The following is a 26731-nucleotide window of genomic DNA, read 5'->3' on the forward strand; positions in this document are numbered from 1 at the left end:
GTTCTTATCTCCATTTTACAGTTAGGAAAGCTAAGGTTCAGAAAGGTAAAGTGACTTCTACAGTACCAGTTTTTAAGTGTGAGTCTGAACTTTGAATCTAGATCTGACTCTATACCGAATGGTTCCAAAAGTGAGGGAGAGAGAAAAATGTCAAATTTATACTGGGCCTGTCCTCTTGTGCATGGACTCCTTACAGCATACTACCCTTATACTAAACTTACACAAGGACACCTAATCCCTAGGGGAAGATATGTTAGCTCACCTCTCTTGTGTCTTTATCTGGTATTAGTGTCTGGAAGAAGAGGTGATGCACCGGAGGTCGTAAGAAGTACTTCAGTCTATGCAGGCATGGTCTGTTGTACAATCCACCTTGTGGTGTTCGTGCTTGTACCTGGGCAGACCCGGGGTTGGCAGGCTCTGACAGTGATATCTCTTTTCTGGCTGGAGTTTCTGTGGCAGAGAGCCAAGAAACTTTCTCTAGGGAAATTTTAGACTGTGGAGACTGTGGGCTGGGAGAGCAGCTTGGAGAGGATGGAGCTGAGATATCCATAGGAGTGTCATGGTTCTCTATGTCATTTTGGGGAGAGTCAAGCCTGTCTTGTGGTAAGAGAGGCAAGTCTCCAAGTGAGTGTGGCATGTTTCCCAGCAAGTGTGGTATGTCTCCAGGTGAACATGGCACATGTCCTGGTAAGTGTGAGACTTCTCTAGGTGAATGTGGCACACTTCCTGGTGACCGTGGCGCATCTCCTGGTGACTGTAGCACATCTGCTGGTGACTGTGGCACGTCTCCTGGTGACTGTGGCATGTCTGCTGGTGACTGTGGCACATCTCTGGGTGACTGTGGCACATCTGCTGGTGACTGTGGCACGTCTCCTGGTGACTGTGGCACATTTCCTGGTGACTGTGGCACGTTTCCTGGTGACTGTGGCACGTTTCCTGGTGACTGTGGCACGTTTCCTGGTGACTGTGGCACATCTCCCAGTGACTGTGGCATAACTTGTAGGTGTGCCACATCTTGTGGATATGGTATGTTTTGAGGTGGGCCTCGTACATCCTGAGGTAGGCCCAGAGAGTCTTGAGATGGGCAGAGTGAGTCTTGAGGTGGGCAAAGTGAGTCTTGAGGTGGGCAGGATGTGTCTTGAGGTGGGCTTGGTGAGTGTTGAGGACACCATGATGAGTCCTGAGGTGGGCTTGGCATATTCTGCTGAGGGCATGGCATGTTCTGAGGGCATGGCACATCTTGAGGAGGGCATGGCACTTCTTGAGGCAGGTGAGGCATAGTTTGCAGCTGGCACTGCATGGTCTGTGATGGGCATGACAAGGCTCGCGGTGGGCATGAGGAGGCTCGTGGTGGACATGGTGAGGCTCGCAGTGTGCATGGCAAGGCTTGCAGTGGGCAGGGCAAGGCCTGTGGCGGACAAGGCACATCTTGCTGTGGGCATGGCAAGGGTGCCCTTTGATTGCAGCTGCTACCATTACTGCTTTTTGGGGAGAGGGAGTGAACATCTGAAGACAGCTGTAGGCTTGCCAAGAAGCTGAGGTCACCTTTGAACGTGGCTGAGCTACAATTTGGCTCCACTGGATAAACAGAATTCCCACTGATGGATGCAGGGGGTTGGGGACCTTCAAATGTGGTTTCTTCCAAAAGGTCCAAATCCACAGGATCGCTGTTAATGATTCTCCGTGCTGCAGGCCGAGAGCTTCTGTCCACTCGCCCTTCCATTACCTCTTTGCTGGAGAGGCTGGCACATGTTTGAAGATTGGCTGGCTCCTTCTGGGAGGGAGTAACAGGTTCTAGAGTCAAGTCAAGAGTGGCAATAGGTCTATTTTCTTCCTCAGTTCTTGTCAGGTCAATCACACAGAGTCCATTGCGATCCTTTGCCCTTGGTCTCGTTTCTCTAGTTAAGTCAATGAAGTCCTGTTGAAGGATTGTGAGAAGATAAGAGGTCAAGCAAGGAGTTTCAGCTTTATCTAAGAAGACTTAAATCTTAGCTTTTAAGGATAAGCATATTTTGCTTTTTCATCTCAGTAACAATTTATATATATCGTATTAACATAAACATTAATTTATTTCCTTTGGTTAAAATTTTGCTACTGTCAAAGCTGTCAATTTCTATACCTTCTTAAATCATTCAAACGCCACATGCACATAACTAAGGGCATAGTGGGAAATGTTTTCTGACCCAAAGGTGGACAGAGGAGTAGTAGGGAAGATTTCAACTTTCAGTCACAAAGTAAAACACAACCTTTGTTCGGAAAAGCAAATACACAGGATAACCTGCAACAGAAGCTAAAGAGGAAGGGAAGCTAATATAAGAGAATCTACCACATTTTAAGAACATGTTGAGTGCTTTTACGTCTTTAATTTTCACACTGACTCTATCAGGTAGGCATTGTCATCTCCATTACACAGATGGGGAAACTGGAGTTCAGAGGGATTAGGTTATTTACCTAAGGATTATACAGCTAAGTAGCAGAGACAGACATTCAAACCCAGGTCTGTTTCCTTCTTTCCCTGTTATGGCCTTAGGAATATATAACTTCATTCAATATATAATCAACCTATAGTCAGATATGGAGGACAATACAATAAGGGTTATAAAACCAACAGTGTAAATCTGAGCCCTAACGCTAATAATTACTGGAAAACCTCCTATCTTCACCCCGATACTCAGAGTGCAAAATGATTAGGCAGTTCATAAAGTGTGATCATGCCAGCCAGAGGCACTATAACCAACCTCTGTGCCGTGAGCATGGAATGATATTGCTCAACCTTCCAGATGTCTCCTCACCTGGTTGGGTACCACTGCCACTGGTATGTTAGGTACCAATTCCTGGGCTAGCAATGCCATTGCTGCTCCCACAGCTACCATGCTATTTCTCTTAATAGACATGATAGTCACCATTGTCAATGACACCAAAGCAGGGCAAAGGATTCTGGGTGGGTCAGGTGAGAAGTTGGCATGCACCTCATCCTAGAATAGGGATTGCTTGGTGAAAGCTAATGCCTCATCCCTAAGAAGCAGCCATATAGTATCACTGCCTTCAGTGGTTCTCTACTGTTAGCTGAACTCAATATAAATAGTTGCAAGGCCAGAGAGGACCTGAACTTAACTCCTCTTCCGTTGCCAACTGCTAAAATGCAAGATTACCATGTCTCTCCCACTGAATACCCACCATATCAGCTACAGGATAAAGGACAAATGCCTTAGTAAGACTCATAAGGTCCTTTGCAATAAGGCCTGCATTTAACTTTCCCTGACTACTCTCACTCCTCACATAATCAAATCATACAGAACTACTACAGATCCCTAAATGTGCCACACTTTCTCAGGTATCTTTATCTTTGTTTACGTTTGCTTATGTTCTTTCTTTTGCCTGGAATGATTATTATCCCTTTGATAAAGTTTCTTGTCTTTCAAGATTCAGCACAGATATCACTGTGTGTGAAATCCTTCCAGATCACTTCTCATTCCAGATTAAATTAATCATTTCCTCCCTCATATCCTCACTGCATCTATACAGACCTCTTTCTTTATCCCAAAGAATTCAAAGTTTTTTAATGATACTGAAAATGGAAATAGTTTTTTGTCATTTTGTTGTCAATTATTCATTGCTAGTATATAGAAATACTATTGATTTATATGTATTATCCCTGTATCATCCGACCTTGCTAAATTCACTTACTAGTTCAAGTACCTTTTTTGGTAGATTCCTTAGGGTTTTCCATATAAAAAAATCATGTCCTCTGCAAATAAAGAAGTTTTACTTTTTCCTTTCCAATCTGTATGCCTTTTATTTCTTTTTCTTGCCTATTGTAATGGCTAAGGCATTCAGTGTAATTCTCAAAAGAAGTGCTGAAAGCAGACATTTCAGACTTTCATCATTAAGAATAATGCTAGCTGTGGGGTTTTCAAAGATGCCCCATATCAGGTTGAGGAAGTCTCCTTCTTTTTCTAGTGCTCTGAGTTTTAATTGGGAATGGTTGTTAAATCTTGTCAAATGGTTTTTCTGCAGCTGTTGAGATATCTTATGATTTTTTCCTTTGTCCTATTAATATCAAAAATTACATTCATTGTTTTTCTAATGTTAAATTAATCCTGGGGAAAACTCCACTTGGTTACGATGTATTATCCTTTTCCTTTATTATTGGGTTTAATATATCAAGACTTTGTTAAGAGTTTTTGCATATACATGAGGGACATTAGCTTGTAGTTTTCTATTCTTTAATTTCTTTTACTGGTTTTGCTATCAGAATAAAACTGGCCTCACACAATGACTTGGGACCGATTCCCACCGTCTCTATTTAGGTTGTGTTGGATTGGTACTATCTCTTCCTTCAATGCTTGATAGAAATCACCAGTGAAGCTATCTGGGCCTGAAGTGTGCTTTGTAGGAAAGTTTTTTTTTTTTTAAAGATTGGCACCTGGGCTAACAACTGTTGCCAATCTTTTTTTTTTTCTGCTTTATTTCCCTAAACCGCCCCCCATACACAGTTGTATATTTTAGTTGCAGGTCCTTCTAGTTGTGGGATATGGGACGCTGCCTCAACGTGGCCTGACGAGCGGTGCCATGTCTGCACCCAGGATCCAAACCCAGGGCCGCCACAGCGGAGCGTGCGAACTTAACCACTCAGCCATGGAGCCGGCCCCTGTAGGAAAGTTTTTAATCACAAATTCAATTTTTTTAGTAGACATAGGGCTATTAACATTTTCCATTTCTTCTTGTGTTAGTTTTGTGACTTGTGGAATTTTTCCATTTCATCTAAATTGTCAAATTTATTAGGATAAAATTGTTCATAATAGTCCCTTATTATCTTTTTAATTCTATATAGATTTATTCCCAATTCCCTTTTTTTATTCCAAATATTAACTTGTATCCTCTGCATTTTTGTCCCTGATCAGTCTAGCTAGAAGTTTATCAATTTTATTTATTTTTTCCAAAGAACCAGGCTTTTCATGTGCTATTTATTTATTTGCTGTTATTGTTTCCTTCTTTCTACTTAACTGTGGATTTAATTTGTCCCTCTTTTTCTAGCTTAATGTAGAAGCTTACTTAATTGATTTTCAAAATTTTTCTTTTCTAATATTATCATTTAAAGCTAAAATTTCCCTCTAAGTATTGCTGTAGCTTAATCTGACAGTTTTTAGTGTATATAGTCATTTGATTATCTTGTAGTTGAAATTTACTTTCATTATGATCAGAAAACAAATCCTGTAAGATTTCAATACATTAAGACTTGTTTTATGTCCTAATACATGGCCCTCTTGCTCAGTGTTCCTTGTGCGCTTGAAAAAAGATGGGCCTTCTGCAGCTGTTGGATATAGTTCTACAAATGCCTTTAAGTCACGGCTGTTGATACTGGCTTTCAGATCTTTGATTACTTTACTTTTGGGGGGATCCAGTTGTGCTATCAATTACTGAGAGAAGTGTATTCAAGTGTCCAATTATGACTGTGGCTTTGACTATTTCTCCCTTTAGCTTAGTTTTTGCTTCATATATTTTCAAACTCTGTTTATTAGGTGCACATACACTTATAAATTGTTATATCTTCTTAATGTATTAACCCTTTATCATTATGAAGCATCCCTCTTAGTTTCCAGCAATCCTCCTTATATTGATGTCTATTTTTTTCTGGTATTAATAGAGCCACTCCAAATTTCTTATGCATATTGTTTGCAAGGTATATTTTTATCCTTTTATTCTCCATGTATCTTTGTGTTAAAGTGCATCTCACATAGACAGCACATAGTTGGCTACTGCTTTTTTGTCCAGTCTATCTCTGCCTTTTGATTAGAGTTTTTGGTCCATTTACACTTAATTGTTGACATATTTGCTTTTAAATCTACAATCATGCCATTTGTTTCCTATTTGCCCTATCTGTTCATTATTTCTCTGTTCCTCCCATCCCACCTCCTTTTGAGTTAATCACATTTATATTTTGGTATTCATTTTTATTCCTCTGTTGGTTTTCTAGCTGTATTTCTTTTCATTATATTTTTAGTAGTTGTTTGTAGGTTTACAGTATCCAAATTCAATTTATTCGTGTACTTAGAAAAAAAATATTAAAATACTTAAGATAAAAATGTAGCAACCTTACAAAATATTCCATTTACTCTGTGCTCCATCCTTTATTTTTGTTGTCATATATATTACATCCATATACATTATGAACTCACTAATATAGTATAATTATTTTTACTTTCAACAGTTACTTGTCTTTTAAGGAAAGTAATAAAAGAAAAATTATTTTCTTTTCACATATGTATTTACAAATTCTAGTTCTCTTCATTTCTTTGTGTAGATCCAAGTTTCTACTTGGTGTCACTAAAATTTCTTATAGTGCAGGTCTGCTAGTGATAAATTTTCTCAGTCTCTGTTTATCTGAAAATGTCTTTATCTTGCCTTTATTTTTGAAGGATAATTTGGCCAGATATAGAATTCTTGGCTAAAGGTTTCTTTCTTCCATCAATTGAACATGTCAGTCCAAAGTCTTTTGGCCTCCACAGTTTCTGATAAGAAGTCAGCTGTTAATTGCACTATTGGTTCCTCTACGTTACATATCATTTTTCTCTGGACACTCAAGGAATGGTTTTCTTTGTGTTTATCTTGCCTTGAGTCTGTTGTGCTTCTAGGATCTCTAAGTTATTATTTTTTTCACCAAATGTGAGAAAATTTCAGTCATTATTTCTTCAAAAATTTTACTACAACTTATTCCCACCACACCTTCTAAGACTCTAATTACACATATTTTGAATTGCTTGATATTTTCCTACAGATCTCTGAGGTACTATTCAATTTTATTCCATCTTTTTCCCCACTCTACTCTTAAAATTGAGTGGCTTCTATTGTTCTATCTTGAACTTCACTGTTTTTTTCCCAGCCTGCTCTCTCTTCTAATATGCTGTTGAGCCCATCAAGTTTTTTTTTTTTTAATTTCAATGACTATATTTTTTAACCCCCGAACTTCTGTTTTTTATAGTTTGTTTTCTCTGTTGAGATTTTCTATCTATTCACTAATTGATGCTATATTTTCTTTAATTGGTTGAATGTATTTATGATAATCACTTTTAAGTTTTTGTTAAATCCAACACTTAGGCTCACTCAGAGTCAAGCTTCTATTGATTGACCATTTTTTCCCTTTGAATATGGGTCACACTTGGTTTCTTTGCAGGTTTAGTAATTTTTGGTTGAAAACTGAGCATTGTAGGTAATAACTGTAATGATTTGTGTTCTTCTAAAAATTGTCTTTTTGGAGTTGTTGTTGTTCTAGTAGACAGTTAATCTTCCTGAACTCAAACTGCAAGCTTTGCCTACCTTGCACAAAGGAGGTGCTGATATCTTTGTTCTTATGATTTCCAGCTGCTGTGGTTTTAACCTGGCTCCTTGGTAGTGGTGGGGGTGGAGGTGGTTCTCTCCTCTGCCTGCCTAATTTGGCTGTCAGCCAAGGACTTGGGCAGAGATTATACTTTAATTTTGGGGTTCACCCTTCCTGTGATTTTCTTGCTTCTGGGGATTCCTCTCTAACTTCTTGCTGCTCTGCCATCCCTGACCTCTGTCCCTTGACATTTCAAAACCATAACATTTACACTTTCTGCCACGTAAGTGGCAAATGATTGGGGAATGCAGTCAGTTAAAAGAACAGAAAACTCACAGATACTGTCCCATGCAGCTATCTTTCGAGAGCAGATTCCTCTATAGTATCTGCCTGATTTTTCACTGGGCCCTCAGGAAGTATTTTAGCAGGTAAGGGAGTTTCATAGACTGGAACAATTCAACAGTGTTGCTCTCCAAACCTTGGAGAGAGTTCATTGCTCTCCTCTTTGATGATTCCATAGCACTTTGTACATACTGTCACTTTACTGCATATCACAGAGCACTTGATTATTCTCTCCCCCATTAGACGATAACTTTTTTTTTTGAGGAAGATTAGCCCTGAGCTAACATCTGCCACCAATTCCCCTCTTTTTGCTGAGGAAGACTGGCCCTGAGCTAACATCCGTGCCCATCTTCCTCCACTTTATATGTGGGACGCCTGCCACAGCATAACTCAATAAGCAGTACATAGGTCTGCACCCAGGATCCAAACCAGCGAGCCAGGGACTGCTGAAGTGGAACATACAAACTTAACTGCTGCACCACTGGGCTGGCCCGAATAACTTATTTTTATATCCTGTAGCTTTAGTACCTATGTAGTATCATGGACTCAACAAATGATGAATAAATTTAATCTAATAACATTTGTTGATATATCCTCTCATCTCATTGTCCTCCTAACTCCTAATTAAGTAATTTACATTTCCATCACATATTATTCTAATTAAGCTTTCACAGATAGCAAATTATCTTTCTAATTTTAATAATTATATAGCCAGAGGGAAGAGAAATACAGATGACTAAGGCTCCCTAACAGTTTGTATCTACAAAATGAAACCCAGCAATAAGCCCATCAAGACACTGCCCTCCTCATTAACCCTATTTTCAGAACTGGATATCTCAGAACAACCCTGTGAAGTGAATATTATTCATATTTTATAGCTTAAAAAACTAAAGTTCACAAAGCAGAATATTTTTCTTCTGGGTTTCTGGACTGGTTTAAATTGGAAGTCTCAGATTCATCTATATCTGCAAGCTGCTGGCCCAAAGCTTATCTCCTGATTAGGGTACAGACAATGGGATTTGCTGTTCACCACTCCAGGTTTAGCTCATGGTTTTTTGGTTTATTTTTCTCCTTGGAGATTTCTGTTAATTCCTGCTAGGCCAGAAAGCAGGAAAAATTAATTTCATTCAGGATCTAGTTGCTTTTTTTAGCAGAGAGTCCTTTAAAGTCAGTCATCCTACTGAAGGTAGAAGTTCCTGGTCCAGGCTTCTTTACAATATCCTAACATCAGTCACTTACCTTTCCCACTAGGGCGTAGTGTAGTGCCATAGTACCATAGACTGGCACAGTATATGACAAATGGTAAAAAATGCTCAAGAAATATCAGCCAAATTGAAAGGAAATAATTTTGAGGGGGAAAGCTGATATTCCACACCTCACATATGGAACTACCATTCAACAAGATTGAAAATAATAAAGATATTTCAGGCTTTGCTACACCTATCACTCTTTTCCACAAGGAAGAAAGAATGGCTTCATCATTTGCTGAAACTAGAACCAAAGACTAAACCAGGAGCCCCCTTTCTCTGTTTCAAGCTCCCTATCCTAAAGATACTATCTGCTTTTTTCCTTTGGCAAGCTTACCTTGCAGTTTGTTAGAGCGGTTAGGTAGGAGTGGGGGCGAGGAGGTAATAAGTTTAATTTATAGATTTAGGTAGCCCAAATGGGGCTCTAGATCCATGAATCTTACTCTAATTAGGCATTATCAGTAATATAGCTATTATTTTAATCTCCGTCTATCTGACGTGTATGTCCTGTCTCTGTCTCTAAAGATTTGCCTATTCTGGACATTTCATATAACTAGAACCATAAAATCTGTGGCCTTTTACATCTGGCTTCTTTAACTTAGCATAATGTTTTCAAGATTCATCCATGTTGTAGCATGTATTAGTACTTCATTCCTTTTTATGGCTCTGTTGTATGCAAATACCACTATTCTTTATTCATTCATCAACTGATAGACATTTGGGTTGTTTCCACTAGTTGGCTGAATAATACTATGAATATTTGTGCACAGTTTTGTATGAACATGTTTTCAGTCTCTTGAGTATATGCCTAAAAATGCAATTGCTAGGCCATATGGTAACTTAATGTTTAACCTTATAAGAAACTGCCAAATGTTTTCCGGAGTGGCTCTACAACTTTACATTACTTCCAGCAAGGTATGTGTTCCAGTTTCTCTGTATCCTTGCCAGCTTTTGGCATTTTCACTATGCTTATTTTAGCCACTCTGATAGATGTGTAGTGATATCTCATTGTAGTTTTTTAAAAAGATTGGCTCCTGAGCTAACAACTGTTGCCAATCTTCTTTTTTTTTTTTCCTGCTTTTTCTTCCCAAATCCCCCCAGTACATACTTGTATATTTTAGCTGTGGGTCCTTCTAGCTGTGGCATGTGGGACGCTGCCTCAGCATGCCTGATGAGCGGTGCCATGTCTTTGCCCAGGATCCAAAATGGTGAAACCCTGGGCCACCACAGTGGAGTGCAATAACTTAACCACTCGACCACAGGGCTGGCCCCCTCATTGTAGTTTTAACTGCATTTCCCTAAGGGCTAAAATGATGTTGAACATCTTTTCATGAGCTTATTTGCTGTCCACATATTCTCTTTGGTGAAGTGTCTGTTCAAATCTTTTGTCCATATTCTAATTGGAATGTTTGTTGTCTTACTATAAAGGTCAAAGTGTTCTTTATATACCTGGATACAAGTATTTTTCATATATGTTATTTGTAAATCTTTCCTCCCAGTGTATAGTTTGCCTTCTTATTTTAACAAGGTCTTCCACAGAACAAAATTTTTTATTCTGATGAAGCCTAATTTATTTACTTTTGTTTTTTGGATTGTGCCTTTGGTGTCATATTTAAGAACTCTTTGTCTAACCTCAGGTCATGATGACTTTCACGTATGTTTTCTTCTATAAGCTTTACAGTTTTACATTTTAGATCTATAATCCATTTTGAGTTAATTTTGGTAAAAGGTGTGAACTTTATGTCAAGACTTTTTTTTTTGCCTTTTAATGTCCAATTGTTCCAGCATCATTTGTTGAAAATACTATCTTTCCTCCATTGAATTGCTTTTGCATATTTGTAAAAAAATCAGTTTATTGTACCACTCCTGTGGGTCTATTTCAGGACTCACTATTCCAGTCTATTTCAAGACTCTGTATTCTATTCCAGTGATTGATGTGTCAATCCCTTAACCCAAACCACACAGTCGCTATTACTGTAGCTAACTAGTAAATCTTAAATCAGATAGTTTGATTCTTCCAAGTATATTCTTCTTTTTCAAAACTGTTGTGGCTAATCTACTTCTTTTGCCTTTTCACATTAATTTTAGAAGCAGCTTATCTATGTTTATAAAGATCCATGTTGGGATTTTGATAGGCATTAAGTTAAACATATCCATCAATTTGGGGGAGAAATGACATCTTTAGTATGCTGAGTCTTCCAATCCACAAATATGGTATGTCTCTCCATTTATTTAGGTATTCTTTCTTTCAGAAGCATTTTGTAGTTTTCAGCATACCAATCCTACATATATTTTGTTAGATTTATATCTATTTCCTTTTCGTGGATGGGATTGTAAATGGTATTGTGTTTTCAATTTAGGTTTCTCATTGTTTACTGCTAGCATATAGAAGTAAGATTGATTGGTGTTGCCCTTGTATCCAGTGACGTTCCTAAATTAAAATCTCATTTATTTGTTCTAGGAGGTATTTTCTTTTTGGTAGACTCCTTGGGATTTCCATGTAGACAATTACGTTATCTGGAAATAGGTACACGTTTATTTCTTCCATTACAGTCTGTATGCCTTTTATTTCCTTTTGTTGCCTTACTGCACCAGCTAAGACTTCCAGTACCATGTTGAATAGGAGGGGTAAAGAGCAGACATCCTTGCCTTGTTCCAGAAAGCATTCAGTATTTCACCACTAAGTATGATGTTAGCTCTAGTTTTTTTTTTGTTTTTTTTTTTGTAGATACTCTTTATCAGGTGGGGAAATTCCCTTCTATTCCTAGTGTGCTGCGTGTTTTTGTCATGAATAGGTGTTGAATTCTGTCAAATGTGTTTTCTGCGTCAATTGTTATGATCATGTGGCTTTTCTTCTTAAGACTGTTAATATGATAGATTACATTAATTGGTTTTCAAATGCTGAGCCAGCCTAGAATTCCTGAAATAAACCCCACTTGGTTGGGGTGTATTATTCTTTCTATATATTGCTATGTGTGTGTTAGTTTGTAGGTTTGGAGGAGAACAGGTTCATTTTAACTAGAGTTTTAAGTGTATATGCCTTGAGTTGTTTGTAGTAGTCTCTTATCATCCTTTTAATGTCTGTGGGGTCTGTAGTGATATTCCCTCTTTCATTCATGATACTGGTAGTTTGTTTCTTCTCTCGTTTTTTAAAAAATCAATCTTGCTAGACGTTTATCAATTTTATTGATGTTTTCAAAAGAAATCTTTTAGTTTGATTGATTTTCTCTATTGTTTTTTCTATTATCAATGTCATTGATTTTTACTCTAATCTTTTTTATTTACTTCCTTCTTCCTACTTGGGTTTATTTTGTTTGTACTTCTTTGTTTAGTTTCTTGAGGTGTGAACTTACATTATCGATTTGAGACATTTCTTGTTTTCATTTTTATTATAAGCATTAAGTGCAATAAATTTCCTTCTAAGCACTGCTTTAACTGTGTCCCAAAGATTTTAATATGCTGTATTTTCATTTTAAATCAGTACAATTTATTCCTAAATTTCCCTTAAGATTTCTTCTTTGACTTATACATTATTTAGGCATGAGTTAATTTCCAAGTATTGGATATTTTCCTGTTACCTTTCTGTTATTGATTTCTAGTTTGATGCCATTATGGTCAGAGGGCATAAATTTATTATTTCAATTTTTAAAAATTTTACAAGGTTTGTTTTATGACTCAAGATATGGTCTATCTTGGTTGATGTTCCATGTGTGACAGAACAAACATTCTGCTGTTGTTGAGTGGAGTGCCAATTGTCTTTTGAAAGTTTTAATCCAGTTCTTAGCCTAATGATGTACTAAGAATAAGGAAAAGGTGACTCTCCTCTCTCATCATAAGATACTTTTTAGTTTCTAAATAAACAGGACCAACCTTTGGAACTCTGGGAAATTTAAAACTTGGATTAGAATACCAGAGTCCAAAGAATTCTAGAGAGCAGGAGACCCTCCTTTCATCACCACAGTTAGAGAAATCTCACACAACTTAAGCTTAACTCATCTCCAATATTAAGACAGTAAGACAGTAAGTATAGGTGCATCTTACTTGGGGATTTGGTTCCAAAGAAAGACAATAAGACAAACATGGTGCCTATTCAAAATTACCTTTGAACAGAAGCCAGCATAAAGTGGCTCCTGATGGCCAAAATTGGGTCAAGCGAGCATCAAAATAAATATTAATTCAACAGATGACGCTGGAGCAATTGGACATCCATAGGTAAAAAACAGGAACTCAACCTAAATCTCACACCTATACCAAAATTAACTCAAAACAGACCATAGACTTAAATATAAAATGTAAAACCATAAAACTTTAAAAAAATAGGTGACAATCTAGGGCAGGCAAAGGGTTTTTAGACAACACCAAAAGCGCTATCTATAAAAATGAGTAGAAAAAATGAGTAGATAACACCTAATCAAAATTAAAAACTTTTGCTTTGTTTGCCTATGTGAAGAGGATGAAAAGACATGCTATAGACTGGGAGAAAATATTTGCAAACCACTTATTCAACAAAGGACTAGTAACTAGAGAACTCTCATAACTCAACAGTAAAAAACCAACAGTTCAATTAGAAAATGGGCAAAAGATATGAACAGACATTTCACTGAAGAAGATACGCAAATGGCAAATAAGCACATGGGAAGATGTTTAATATCATTAGCCATTAGGGAAACACATACTAAAACCACAAAGAGATATCACTACACATATCAGAATGACTAAAATAAAAATAGTGACAATACCAAACGCTGGTGAGGATGCAGAGAAACTAGATCACTCATACATTGCCAATGGGACTATAAAATGGTACAGCCACTCTAGAAAAGTTTGGTAGTTTCCTAAAAAACCAAATATACAACTACCATAGGATCTAGCAATGACACTCCTGGGCATTTATACTAGAAAAATGAAAAATTACTCACACAAAAACATGTACATGAATGTTCACAGCAGCTTTATTTATACTAGCCAAAAACTGGAATTAGGCCAGATGTCTTCAACAGGTGAATGGTTTAAACAGACTGTGGTACATACATACAATGGTACACTATTCATCAAAAACGAATGAACTATTGACATACACAACAACTTGGATGAATCTCCCAGGAATTATGCCGAGTGAAAAAGCCAATCCCTAAAGGTTACATACTACATTATTCCACTTAAGTAATATTTTGAAAGGAAAATTTTAAATGAAGGCCAGATTAATGGTTGTCAGGGTTAGGGAAGCAGGTGGGGTGAAGGTGGTGGTGGGAGAAAGATGGGTGTGGTCATACAAGGGCAATATGAGGGATCTTTGTAGTATTGGATCTGTTCAATATCTTCATTGTGGTAGTAGACACACAAACCTACACAGTGATAAAACTACAGAACTTAATACACACAAACACTCAAATGAGTACAAGTAAAACTGGGAAATCTGAATAATGTAAGCAGATTGTATCCATGTCAATATCCAGGATGTGATATTACACTACAATTTGAAAATTATACCATTGGTGAAAACTAGGCAATGTTTAAAAGGGATCTCTCTGTATCACTTCTTACAATCGCATACGAATCTGTAATTATCTCAATAAAAACAAATAAATAGTAGTAGAAATTATTTAACTCACTGAATAAATAGGAATCCATGAATCCATACTAATGATAGACAGACAGGCAAATGGGAAAGAGATGGAAAAATTCTTCTTCACAGTAGAATGCTAATTAATTAATATAATTAGGAAATATAATACAATTAGGAAATATAATCATTATTTCTCAACCATGATAGTAATAACTGATTTAAGCGGGAATCATCAACAGATACTAAAACTAAAGTGTAGCAATTTGATGAAGACTAGAACACTTAATAATCTCAAAGTATCTCCCTATAATTTTCTTATTAATCAAGAGAAAAATAGTATCTTTACAGTAGAGAAACCTGGGTGATTCTACCTTAACGAAGTGACCAATATTATTAGCATCACCAATAACAAAACAAACTGACCTAATATTCCTCTTAATGAGATGCACTGAGAATATTACTTCATTAATGTACTATTCCTGCCAAAAATGCATATCCTGAATCCAAGTATGAGGTAACATCAAACACACCCAAATAAAGGGATATTCTACAAAAGAAATAGCCTAAACTGTTCAAAAATGTCAAAGTCATGAAAGACAAAGACTGAGGAACTGTTTCACATTAAAAGAGGGTAAAGAGACAGGAAAACTAAATGTAACATATATTGCTAGATTGGATCCTGGATTGGGGAAAAAATTGCTATAAGAGACAATATTGGCATAATTGGCAAAATTTGAGAAGGTCTGTAGATTAGATAATAGTATTGTATCAGTGTTAAATTTCCTGATTTTTATATTTGTATCATATAAGTGTTTTGTTCTGAAGAAATACACAGTGCAGTCTTTAGAGGTAAAGGGGCATGACGTCTACCAGTTACTCTCAAATGGTTAAGAAAAACACACACACACACACACACACACACACGGATAGAGAGCTGGGGGAATATGATAAAGAAAATATGGCAAATCTGGGGTGAAGAGTATATAAGAGTTCACTGTACTCTTCTTGCAACTTTTCTGTATATTTTAAATTATTTAAATTTAAATGCTCATATGTTAATATTTCATGGTATCTCATGATTGGTTTAATGTCTGTAATAAAATGTCTAATGTTTCAACTATAAAATTTCCATCACTCTTGGGGCATAGGAGTTAATGGTCTAATCAAACTGTGCCAAGATATGCCTGCTTAAAGCACTTTACCAAATTCCAAAGTCATATATGACAAAAAAAGTTTATTAATTATTTTTAAAAAATTAAAGAAAGATTAAATCTGTTTGTATAATGCTAAGCATTACAAAAAAACAAAGACACACAATTAAAACAAAAAGACACAAAGAGATGAAAAATAAAGGCAAGGGCAAATACAAATAGAAAGCAGGGTGGGAATATTAATAATCAAAGAAGTTAGTAAGAGAAAAAGAGCTATTTTATAATAAAGGGTACAAATTTCAAAGATATCACAATCATAACAATATAGGAGCAGAAGACATAAAGACTGTTAAAAATACAAGAATTTGAAAAACACAGAATGGGAAACTTTACTGCATCTCTCAGAATGAACAGATATATAAATAATATAGAGGATTTGAATTATCATTACAAACTAGATTTAATAACCATAGAGCTGGATACATAGAAGATTTTAAAAATTTGATTATGTATTATATGACAAATAAAATTTTAATGAAATGCAAAAAAGAAAAATCTTACAGGCCACATTTTCAGACAACAATGTAGTAAAACTAGAAAGCAGCAATAACAACTAAATAAAAGAAAATTAATGACTTGGAAATTAAACAACAATTTTCTAAATAACTCCAAGGTCAAAGAAGAACTCAAAACTAAATCATAAACTAATTAGAAATGAATGAATTCACTACTTTTCAAAACCTATAGGATGAGCAATAAGGGACTGGTTAAATTATGATATTCAGTACAATGAAATACTGTGCAGGTAATTAAAAATGAGGAACTCTGTAAGAAAGATATGAAGCCATGTCCAAGATATATCAAAGAAAAAACAAGATGTAGAATTGTGTTAAGTATGCTATTATTTGTAATAGAAAGAAAAAGGAATAAACTATGCAAGTATTTGCTTATATATATGCACAGAATATCTTAATAAGGACCCAAGAAACTGAAAACTGCCAGAGAGAGAAGCTGGGTGACTCCAGGGCAGAGATGGACAGGAGAAACATCACTGTATATGATTTTTGCACCTTTTCAATTATGAACCCTAGGAATATGTTGCCTGTTAAGAATAAATAAACTAAGTTAAAACTGTAAAACTAAACCAAACCAAAAAACAATAGTTGTTCTCAAAGCTATTCACAGAGAACAATTCATAACCGTAAGTGTCTTAATTATTAAGAAAGATGAGAAATAAATTACTAAACATTCAAGTCAAGAAACCAGAAGGGCCACCGATGGCAAAGTGTTTAAGTGTGCATGCTCTGCTTAGGCGGCCCGGGGTTTGCTGGTTCGGATCCAGGGTGCAGACCTGTGTGTTGCTTATCAAGCCATGCTGCGGCAGGCGTCCCACAAATAAAGTGGAGGAAGATGGACAGAGATGTTAGCTCAGGGCCAGTCTTCCTCAGCAAAAAGAGGAGGATTGGTGGCAGATGTTAGCTCAGGGCCAATCTTCCTCAAAAAAAGGAAAAGGAAAAAAAGAAACTAGAAAAAAAATCCAACCAAACAAAAGCAAAAAGCGGGGCGGGGTGGAGGAAGGGAAATGATGGGGAGGGGGGCAGGGGGAAGGAAGGAGGCAAGAGAAGGAAGTTTTAAAAAGATGAAGGGAGAAATAAGTGGAATTAGAAGATCAAAATAAGTAGAATTAATCAATAAAACCAAAAGCTGGTTCTTTGAAAAGACCCATAAAATGACACATCTCTGATAAGCCCAAATGAAGAACATTAGAAACAAAAAAGGGAATATAATCACATCTATGATGAAGACTAAAATTTAATGAAAGAGCATATCAAAAAACTTTAGAGGAGCCAGCCCAGAGGCACAGTTGTTAAGTTCACACATTCTGCTTTGGCGGCCTGGGGTTCACCGGTTTGGATCTGGGCTGCGGACATACCACTGCTTGTCAAGCCACGCTGTGGCAGGCATGCCACATAAAATAGAGGAAGATGGGCGCAGATGTTAGCTCAGGGCTAATCTTCCTCAAAAAAAAATCTAGGTGAAATAAATGATTATAGAGAATAACAAACTACCAAACTTACTCAAGAAATGATACAAAGGCTGAATATAATAACCACAATAAACACAGAAGAAATTAAAATTAAAAGCAAAGATCTACCTCTCAAAAAAATACTGTCTAAATATTCTAAATTTATATTGGTTTATTATTTTTAATAAATAATAACTTGGAGAGGGTTTAAAAAAATTAAACAGTACAAAAGGTTGAGGGTAAGCAATTTCCCTCTGACCTCAGTCACCTTGCCCAGGAAACAATCACTGTTATCTACTTCTTGTGTCCAGATGGTTTCTTAAAAACAAATTCCACAAAATCCTAGAGAAACAGATAATATTAAGTTATCTATTCTATTCAAGATAATTGTAAAAAGGCACATAAGCTTCCTATTTCATTTTGCAAACCTAGCATAACACTTACGACAAAATGTGCTTAAAAAAAAAAAGAGGAAAATCGATAGGGTGATCCTTGTTTGCCCCAGATGATCCTGGTTTAAAATGCCTGTTGTCTTAGTGTAATTATTAACAGCACTCCCTTTCACTCTCACCATTGTCTCAGCGTGGATGATAAATAATGTCCTCCTAATTAGTCACCAATCATACTGATGAATGTGCATGCAAATGTATCAAATATTAGCAAATCGACTCTAGTATTTAAAAAAAATAAAAACAGAGTTCCATTTCTGATCAGAAGGACTAACTACATACTCTCCTCAACCAACCCAATAAAAGCTGGAATTGATATATAAATATAAAAACACAGGAGAAGACATAACAGGGAAAAACCAACCAACAAAAAAGGCCAATGTAGCTATATTAATATCAGACAAAACAGACTTCAATGAACATAGCACTACTAGAGATAAAGAGGGCCACTACACAATAAAAAATTTATTTCATCAAGTTATAACTAAAAACTGAATGCCTACTAACATAGTCTCCATAAAGCAAGAGATAAAAGCACAAGGAGAAAAAGGAATATCCACAGTCATTGTGAGAAAGTTTTACATGTCTTGCTTGGTTGGTAGATTATGCAAACCAAAAAACTATTAAGGATACAGAAGACTCGAACGCATTTAACAAGGTTCATCTCAAGAATATTCACAATTACATGAAATATTTACAAAAATTAACCACATACTAGGAGTCAAAGTACATCTTAATAAATGTCAAAAGACTGATATCACTTAGACCAAAATACTATTAGGTTAGTAATCAATACAAAAAAAAAAAAAAAACTAGGAAAAACTCCATACAATTGCAAACTAAGAAGCATGACCAAATAACTTATAGGTCAAAGAAGAAATCATAGAAATTAGAAAAATTTTAGAACTGAACAACAACAAAAATAGTAGGTATTAAAATGTGTGATATGCAGCAAAAGCACCACTTAGAGGAAAATTTAGAGACTTAGACATTTAATTAGAAAAGAAGAATGGAGATCTCGTCAAGATGGCGCTGTGAGCAGACGTTGAACTCGCCTCCTCCCACGAACATAACCAGGTTATAACAATTTTGGGAAGAATCACCCTGAATTGAAAACTGAAAACTGTATAAAAAGAACCCCCACGACAAGGGACAGTCCTGACGAAAGCAGAAGAGGCAATAACTCTGGCAGGAGAGGAAAAAAGCCACCTTTGGGAGCAGCAGAGATTCTCAGCTGGCCAGGTGGGAGCCACCCTAAGGTACACAACCCTCCCTGGAGGAGTGAGGTCCGAAGCCAGGGAAATACTGCTATAAGCATCCTTCGGACTCAGCCCAACTGAGGGGGGGGTCTTACTGTCTGGCTTTGCTGGCTATTAACTGCAGCGAGGACACCCCAGAAAAGCTATCGGCTGAAAGCCGGAAAGATCTGGGTCTTAAAGGGCCCATGCACAAACTCACTCATTGTAGTAACCTAAAATCACCAGAGAGAAGGCTGACTGTCCTTTGGTGAAACAAGACTCACCTGGTGGGCTCTGGGGGCATCTTGGTGAGAGGAGGATCCTCTCCTGACACTGAGACATTGGTGGGGGCCGTTGTTCTGAGCTGGTCCAGGTTCGCTGATACGGACACCAGTGGGGGCCACTGACATGCATCCCTTGGGCTATTAGCCCAGGGGGTCTGCCACACCCACTAGAGCACAGATTTAATCCAGTTCAGCCAGGGCAGGCAACCCGCCCTAGGGACTGGCCCCACCTAACAGCAAGCCCTCAGGCTACTTTTCAGTCTGCATTGACTGAATGCCTTGATCCTCTACAGGCAGGCAAGGGTGTCTGCCTCTGTGGGGCAGGGCTTGTGTGAGGACCAGGTGAACTCTGGGGGGCATTGGGGCAGAGGTGGGGGCCTCTGCAGTGTGGCGTTGGGGTACGCTCCAGGGGGTTGAGAAGTGTGCACGGACCAGGACTGTGTTGACAATGTATGTGGTCCAGTGGGAGATGAGGCTTATCAGTGGCAGAAGACTTGTGCTTCACAAATAGCCATAAAAAGGATCAGCCCCACCTTCCAAAGCCTGAAACAACTGAGTGCCTCCATGCCAAGGGCTAGCCCCTCTCAGCTGCACTCCTAAGAGAAGTGACAACAGCCTTGTTGGCCTCAGGCCTATCACAACTGTATGCCCCTGAGCCTAGCAACCAGCTACACTGGGTACCAACCCAATTTATCTGCCCCTTTATCTCTCTCTTCTCCTTCTGGGACCCCTATAATCTGAATGTTAGCACGCTTGATATTGTCCCAATTTAAAGAGGACAATTGCAATAAGAGTGTGCTAATAGACTCTGTAGCCAACAGTGCTGAGGCCCCTCCAAACCGGATTTACAAACAGTTGGCCAGGGAAGGAAAGATCAGACTCCCTGGTACCTGCAGTGGGAGCAACCCTGCCACAGCAGAAGAACACAAGTAGCCCACAAAGGGGTCACTCCTGGTTCTTATGGTCTGGTGACGAGAGGGAAGCACACTGCTGGGCCTCATAAGGCATCTCATACATAAGGCCACTTCTCCAAGATCAAGAGACATAGCCGACTCACCTAGTACAAAGAAAATAGCACAGAGAAAGAGGCATAATGAGGAGGCAAAGGAATACTTTCCAAGCAAGGGAACACTACAAAACCCCAGAAAAAGAACTAAGTGAAATAGAAACTAGTGACCTCCTCGACAAAGAATTCAAACAAAATATAATGAGGATGCTCACAGATATGAGGAGAAGAATGGATGAACACAGTGAGCACATCAGCAAAGAACTGGAAGATATAAAAAAGAAGCAATCAGAAATGAAGAATACAATACTTGAAATCAGAAATTCACTAGAGGGACTCAATAGCAGAGTAGAGGAAGCAGAAGAATGGATCAGCGAGCTAGATGAAAGATTAGAGGAAATCACCCAAGCAGAAGAGAAAAGAGAAAAAAGAATTAGACAGAATGAGAACAGTGTAAGGGAACTCTGGGACAATATCAAGCGTGCTAACATTCGGATTATAGGGGTCCCAGAAGGAGAAGAGAGAGATAAAGGGGCAAAAAATTTATTTGTCGAAATAACAGAGGAAAATTTTCCTCACCTGAGGAAGGAAACAGACATCCAAGTTCAGGAAGCACAGAGAGCTCCAAAAAAGAGAAGCCCAAAGAGGCCCACACCAAGACACATTATAATCAAAATGTCTAAAATTAAAGACAAAGAGAGAATCCTAAAAGCAGCAAGAGAAAGGCCACAAGTGACATATAAAGGGAAGCCCATCAGGCTGTCATCGGACTTCTCAGTCGAGACCCTACAGGCGAGAAGAGAATGGCACGACATATTTGAAGTGCTAAAAGGAAAAAACCTACAACCAAGAATACTCTATCCATCAAGGCTGTCATTCAGAATGGAAGGAGAGATAAAGAGCTTCCAAGACAAGCAAAAATTAAAGGAGTTTATCACCAAGAAACCAGTTCTACAAGAAATGCTGAAGGGACTTATTTAAGTGGGAAAGCAATGACCACAAATAGAGATAAAAGAAAAAAATTATCAAAAAAGCCCCAAACAACAAGAAAAAACAGGCAATAAAATCACTTGTAAGGTAAAAGTATAGTAAAGGCAGCAGATCAACTACCTGTGAAGATAATATGAAGGTTAAAAGACAAATGTACTAAAATTACCTATTTCAATGATAAGAGGGTATTGGATAGACACACACTAAACAAAAGACTATATATGATGTGAAAAACATACAATGTGGGAGGAGGGGAGTGAAAAAGTAGAGCTTTTAGAAAGAGGTCAAGCTAAAGAGTCTATCTACTCAATATAGACTGTTATATGCATAGTATATTAAATAGGATCCTCATGGTAACCACAAACCAGAAACCTATCACAAGCAGGAAAAAAAGTAAGACAAACGAAATCAAACATATTACTAAAGACAGCCATCAAACCATAAGTGAAGAGAGCAAGACAAAAAGAAAGGAACTGAGAAGAACTACTAAAACACCCCCCAAAAAGAAAAAGTGACAAAATGGCAATAAATACATATTTATCAATAGCTACTTTAAATGTCAATGGACTAAATGCTCCAATCAAATGCCATAGGGTGACCAACTGGATAAAAAAACAAGACCCATGTATATGCTGCATACAAGAGACACACTTCAGACCTACAGACACTCACAAACCGAAAGTGAAAGGATGGAAAAAGATATTCCATGCAAATGGCAAAGAAAAGAAAGTGGGGGTAGCAATACTTATATCAGACAAAATAGAATTTAAATCAAAAACTGTAATAACAGACAAAGACAGGCACTACATAATGATAAAGGGGACAATCCAACAAGAAAATATAACACTTGTAAATATCTACGCACCCAACATAGGAGCACCTAAATATATAAAGCAATTATTAACAGACATAAGAGGAGAAATAGACAGTAACACAATAATAGTAGGGGACTTTAACACTCCACTTACACCAATGGATAGATCATCCAAACAGAAGATCAATAAGGAAACATTGGTCTTAAAGGACACATTAGACCAGATGGACTTAGTAGATATATACAGAACGTTCCATCCAAAAACCACAGAATACACATTCTTTTCAAATGCCCATGGAACATTCTCCAGGATTGATCACATATTAGGCCACAAAAGAAGTCTCAATAAATTTAAGAAGACCGAAATAATACCATGCATCGTATCTGACCACAAAGGTATGAAACTGGAAATAACTAAAGAAAGAAAACCAGAAAAGCCACAAAAATGTGGAGATAGAACAAAATGCTACTGAACAATGATTGGGTCAATGAAGAAATCAAAGAAGAAATAAAAAAATGCCTAGAGACAAATGAAAATGAAAACACGACATGCCAAAATCTGTGGGATACAGCAAAAGCGGTTCTATGAGGGAATTTTATAGCAATTCAGGCCTACCTCAACAAAGAAGAAAAATCCCAAATAGACAATTTAAAAGTGCACCTAAAGGTACTGGAAAAAGAACAACAAACAAAGCCCAAAATCAGCAGAAGGAAGGAAATAATAAAAATCAGAGCAGAAATAAATGAAATAGAGACTTAAAAACAATAGAAAAAATTAATGAAACCAAGAGCTGGTTCTTCGAAAAGAAACGAAATTGACAAACCCTTAGGTAGACTCACCAAGAAAAAAAGAGAGAAGGCTCAAATAAATAAAATCAGAAATGAAAGAGGAGAGATTACAACGGACACCTCAGAAATACAAAAGATAATAAGAGAATACTATGAAAAGCTATACGCCAACAAATTGGATAATCTAGAAGAAACGGATAAATTCTTAGAAACATACAACCTTCCAAAACTGGACCAAGAAGATGTAGAAAATTTGAATAGACCGATCACCAGTAAGGAGATCGAAACAGCAATTAAAAACCTCCCAAAAAATAAAAGTCCAGGACCAGATGGCTTCCCTGGTGAATTCTACCAAACATTCAAAGAAGGCTTAATACCTGTCCTTCTCAAACTCTTCCAAAAAACTGAAGAGGAGGGGAGGCTTCCTAACTCCTTCTACAAAGCAAACATTATCCTGATACTAAAACCAGACAAGGACAACACAAAAAAAGAAAATTACAGGCCAATATCACTGATGAACATCGATGCAAAAATCCTCAACAAAATACTAGCAAATCGAATACAACAATACATTAAAAAGATCATACATCATGATCAAGTGGGTTTCATTCCGGGGATGCAGGGATGTTTCAACATCCGCAAATCTATCAACGTGATACACCAATTAACAAAATGAAGAGTAAAAAATCACACAATCATCTCAATAGATGCAGAGAAAGCATTTGACAAGATACAGCATGCATTTGTGATAAAAACTCTAAATAAAATGGGTATAGAAGGAAAATACCTCAACATAATAAAGGCCGTATATGACAAACCCACAGCAAATATCATTCTCAATGGAGAAAAACTTAAAGCTATCCCTCTAAGAACAGGAACCAGACAAGGATGCCCACTGTCACCACTCTTATTTAACATAGTATTGGAAGTCCTAGCCAGGGCAATCAGGCAAGAAAAAGAAATAAAAGGGATCCACGTTGGAAAAGAAGGGAAACTGTCATTCTTTGCAGATGACATGATTTTATATCTAGAAAACCCTAAAGAGTCCACTAAAAAACTTTTAGAAATAATAAAGGAATACAGTCAAGTTGCAGGATACAAAATCAATGTACAAAAATCGGTTGCGTTTCTATACACTAACAATGAAGTAGCAGAAAGAGAAATTAAGACTACAATCCCATTTACAATTGCAACGAAAAGAATAAAATACCTAGGAATAAACTTAACGAAAGAGGTGAAAGATCTGTACACCAAAAACTATAAAACATTGTTGAAAGAAATCGAAAAAGACACAAAGAAATGGAAAGACATTCCATGCTCTTGGATTGGAAGAATCAACATTGTTAAAATGTCCACACTTCCTAAAGCAATCTATAGATTCAACGCAATCCCTATCAAAGTTCCAACAACATTTTTTACAGAAATAGAACAAAGAATCCTAAAATTTATATGGAACAACAAAAGACCCCGAATAGCCAAAGGATTCCTGAGAAAAAAGAACAAAGCTGGAGGTATCACACTCCCCGATTTCAAATTATACTACAAAGCCATAGTAACCAAAACAGCACGGTACTGGCATAAAAACAGACACATGGATCAATGGAACAAAATTGAGAGCCCAGAAGTAAACCCACACGTTTATGGACAGCTAATATTCGACAAGGGAGCCAAGAGCATACGATGGAGAAAGGAGAGTCTCTTCAATAAATGGTGTTGGGAAAACTGGACAGCCACATGCAAAAGAATGAAAGTAGACCATTCCCTTATACCATGCACAAAAATCAACTCAAAATGGATTAAAGACTTGAATGTAAGACCCGAAACCATGAGACTTCTAGAAGAAAACATAAGCAGTATGCTCTATGACATTGGTCTGAGCAGCATATTTTCAAGTCCCATGTCTGACCAGGCAAGGGAAACAAAAGAAAAAATGAACAAATGGGACTACATCAAACTAAAAAGTTTCTGCATAGCAAAGGAAACCATCAACAAATTGAAAAAACAACCTACCAATTGGGAGAAGATATTTGCAAACCACATATCAGATAAGGAGTTAATATCCAAAATATACAAAGAACTCATACAGCTCAACAACAAAAAACCAACAATCCAATTAGAAAATGGGCAAAAGATCTGAACAGAGATTTCTCCAAAGAAGATATACAGATGGCCAACAGGCATATGAAAAGATGCTCAACATCATTAGCTATCAGGGAAATGCAAATCAAAACTACAATGAGGTATCACCTCACTCCGGTCAGAATGGCTATAATTAACAAGACAGGAAACAACAAATGTTGGAGAGGGTGTGGAGAGAAGGGAACCCTTGTTCACTGCTGGTGGCAGTGCAAACTGGTGCAGCCACTATGGAAAGCAGTTTGGAGTATCCTCAGAAAATTAAGGATAGATCTACCATATGATCCAGCTATTCCACTGCTGGGTATTTACCCAAAGAACTTGAAAACACAAAGGCATAAAGATACTTGTACCCCTATGTTCACTGCGGCATTATACACAATAGCCAAGACTTGGAAGCAACCTAGGTACCCATCAAGGGACGAATGGATAAAGATGTGGTATTTATGCACGATGGACTACTACTCAGCCATAAGAAATGACAAAATCCGGCCATTTGTGACAACATGGATGGACCTTGAGGGTATTATGCCGAGTGAAATAAGTCAGAGGGAGAAAGTCAAATACCACATGATCTCACTCATAAGTAGAGGATAAAAACGACAAAAACATAGCATTGGAGATTGGACTGGTGGTTACCATTGGGGGAGGGGGGAGGGGGAGGGCAAAAGGGGTGATTAGGGTCACATGTGAGGGGATGCACTATAATTAGTGTTTGGGTGGTGAACATGATGTAATATATACAGATTTTGAAATATGATGTACATCCGAAAAAAACAAAAATTAAAAAACAAACAAACAAGAAACGAAAAATGGAAGAAAATTAATGTGCTAAGCACACATGTTTAGACAACAGAAAAAGAACAGAAAAGGCGCAAAGAGACCAGAGAGAGGAAATAACAATAATAAGGGCAGAAATGAATGAAAGAGAGAACACAGCAGAGAACAGCAGCAATGGCAAAGGTTTGCCCTTTTAAAAGACTATTAATATTGGCAAACATCTGCTAAGAAAATTAAGAAAACAAAGAGAAGGCACATATAAACACTATCAAGAATGAAAAAGGCACAAAATTACAGATGTTTTCAAGACAAAAAAGATGAGAAAACGACTTTATGTCAAAAAACTTGGGAATGTGGATGAAACAGATAAATTCCTGGAAAAATAAAGCTTAGCAAAACTCAAGAAACAGGGAGATAGGTACATAGGGGATCATTACAGGATTTGCTCTATTTTTTCATATGTTAGAAATTTGCTATAATGAAAATCTATTTTTATGTTGACTCAAGAAGAAAGAGAAAATCAAAATAGTCTGTTAACCAATAAAGAAATGATATCAGTAGTTAAAACTTTTTCCTTCAAAAAATGCCAGACCCA

General features: G+C 37.2%; 1 protein-coding gene across 3 annotated transcripts in view; it reads right to left on the reverse strand.

Annotated features, from left to right (window-relative positions):
* The window catches only part of SIMC1 (SUMO interacting motifs containing 1), a 92045-nt gene that overhangs the window by 44615 nt on the left and 20699 nt on the right, over window positions 1-26731 (reverse strand). For all 3 annotated transcript variants that reach the window (XR_002799508.2, XM_023617189.2, XM_023617191.2), the window contains exon 2: window positions 263-1918. Coding sequence is in view for 2 of the 3 variants with exons in the window: in XM_023617189.2 (XP_023472957.2) it covers window positions 263-1918 (1656 nt within the window). In the remaining variant the exon portion in view is untranslated. The remainder of the gene's footprint in view (window positions 1-262; window positions 1919-26731) is intronic.

Source organism: Equus caballus, chromosome 14, assembly GCF_041296265.1.
Source record: "Equus caballus isolate H_3958 breed thoroughbred chromosome 14, TB-T2T, whole genome shotgun sequence".
NCBI classification, from domain to species: Eukaryota; Metazoa; Chordata; class Mammalia; order Perissodactyla; family Equidae; genus Equus; species Equus caballus.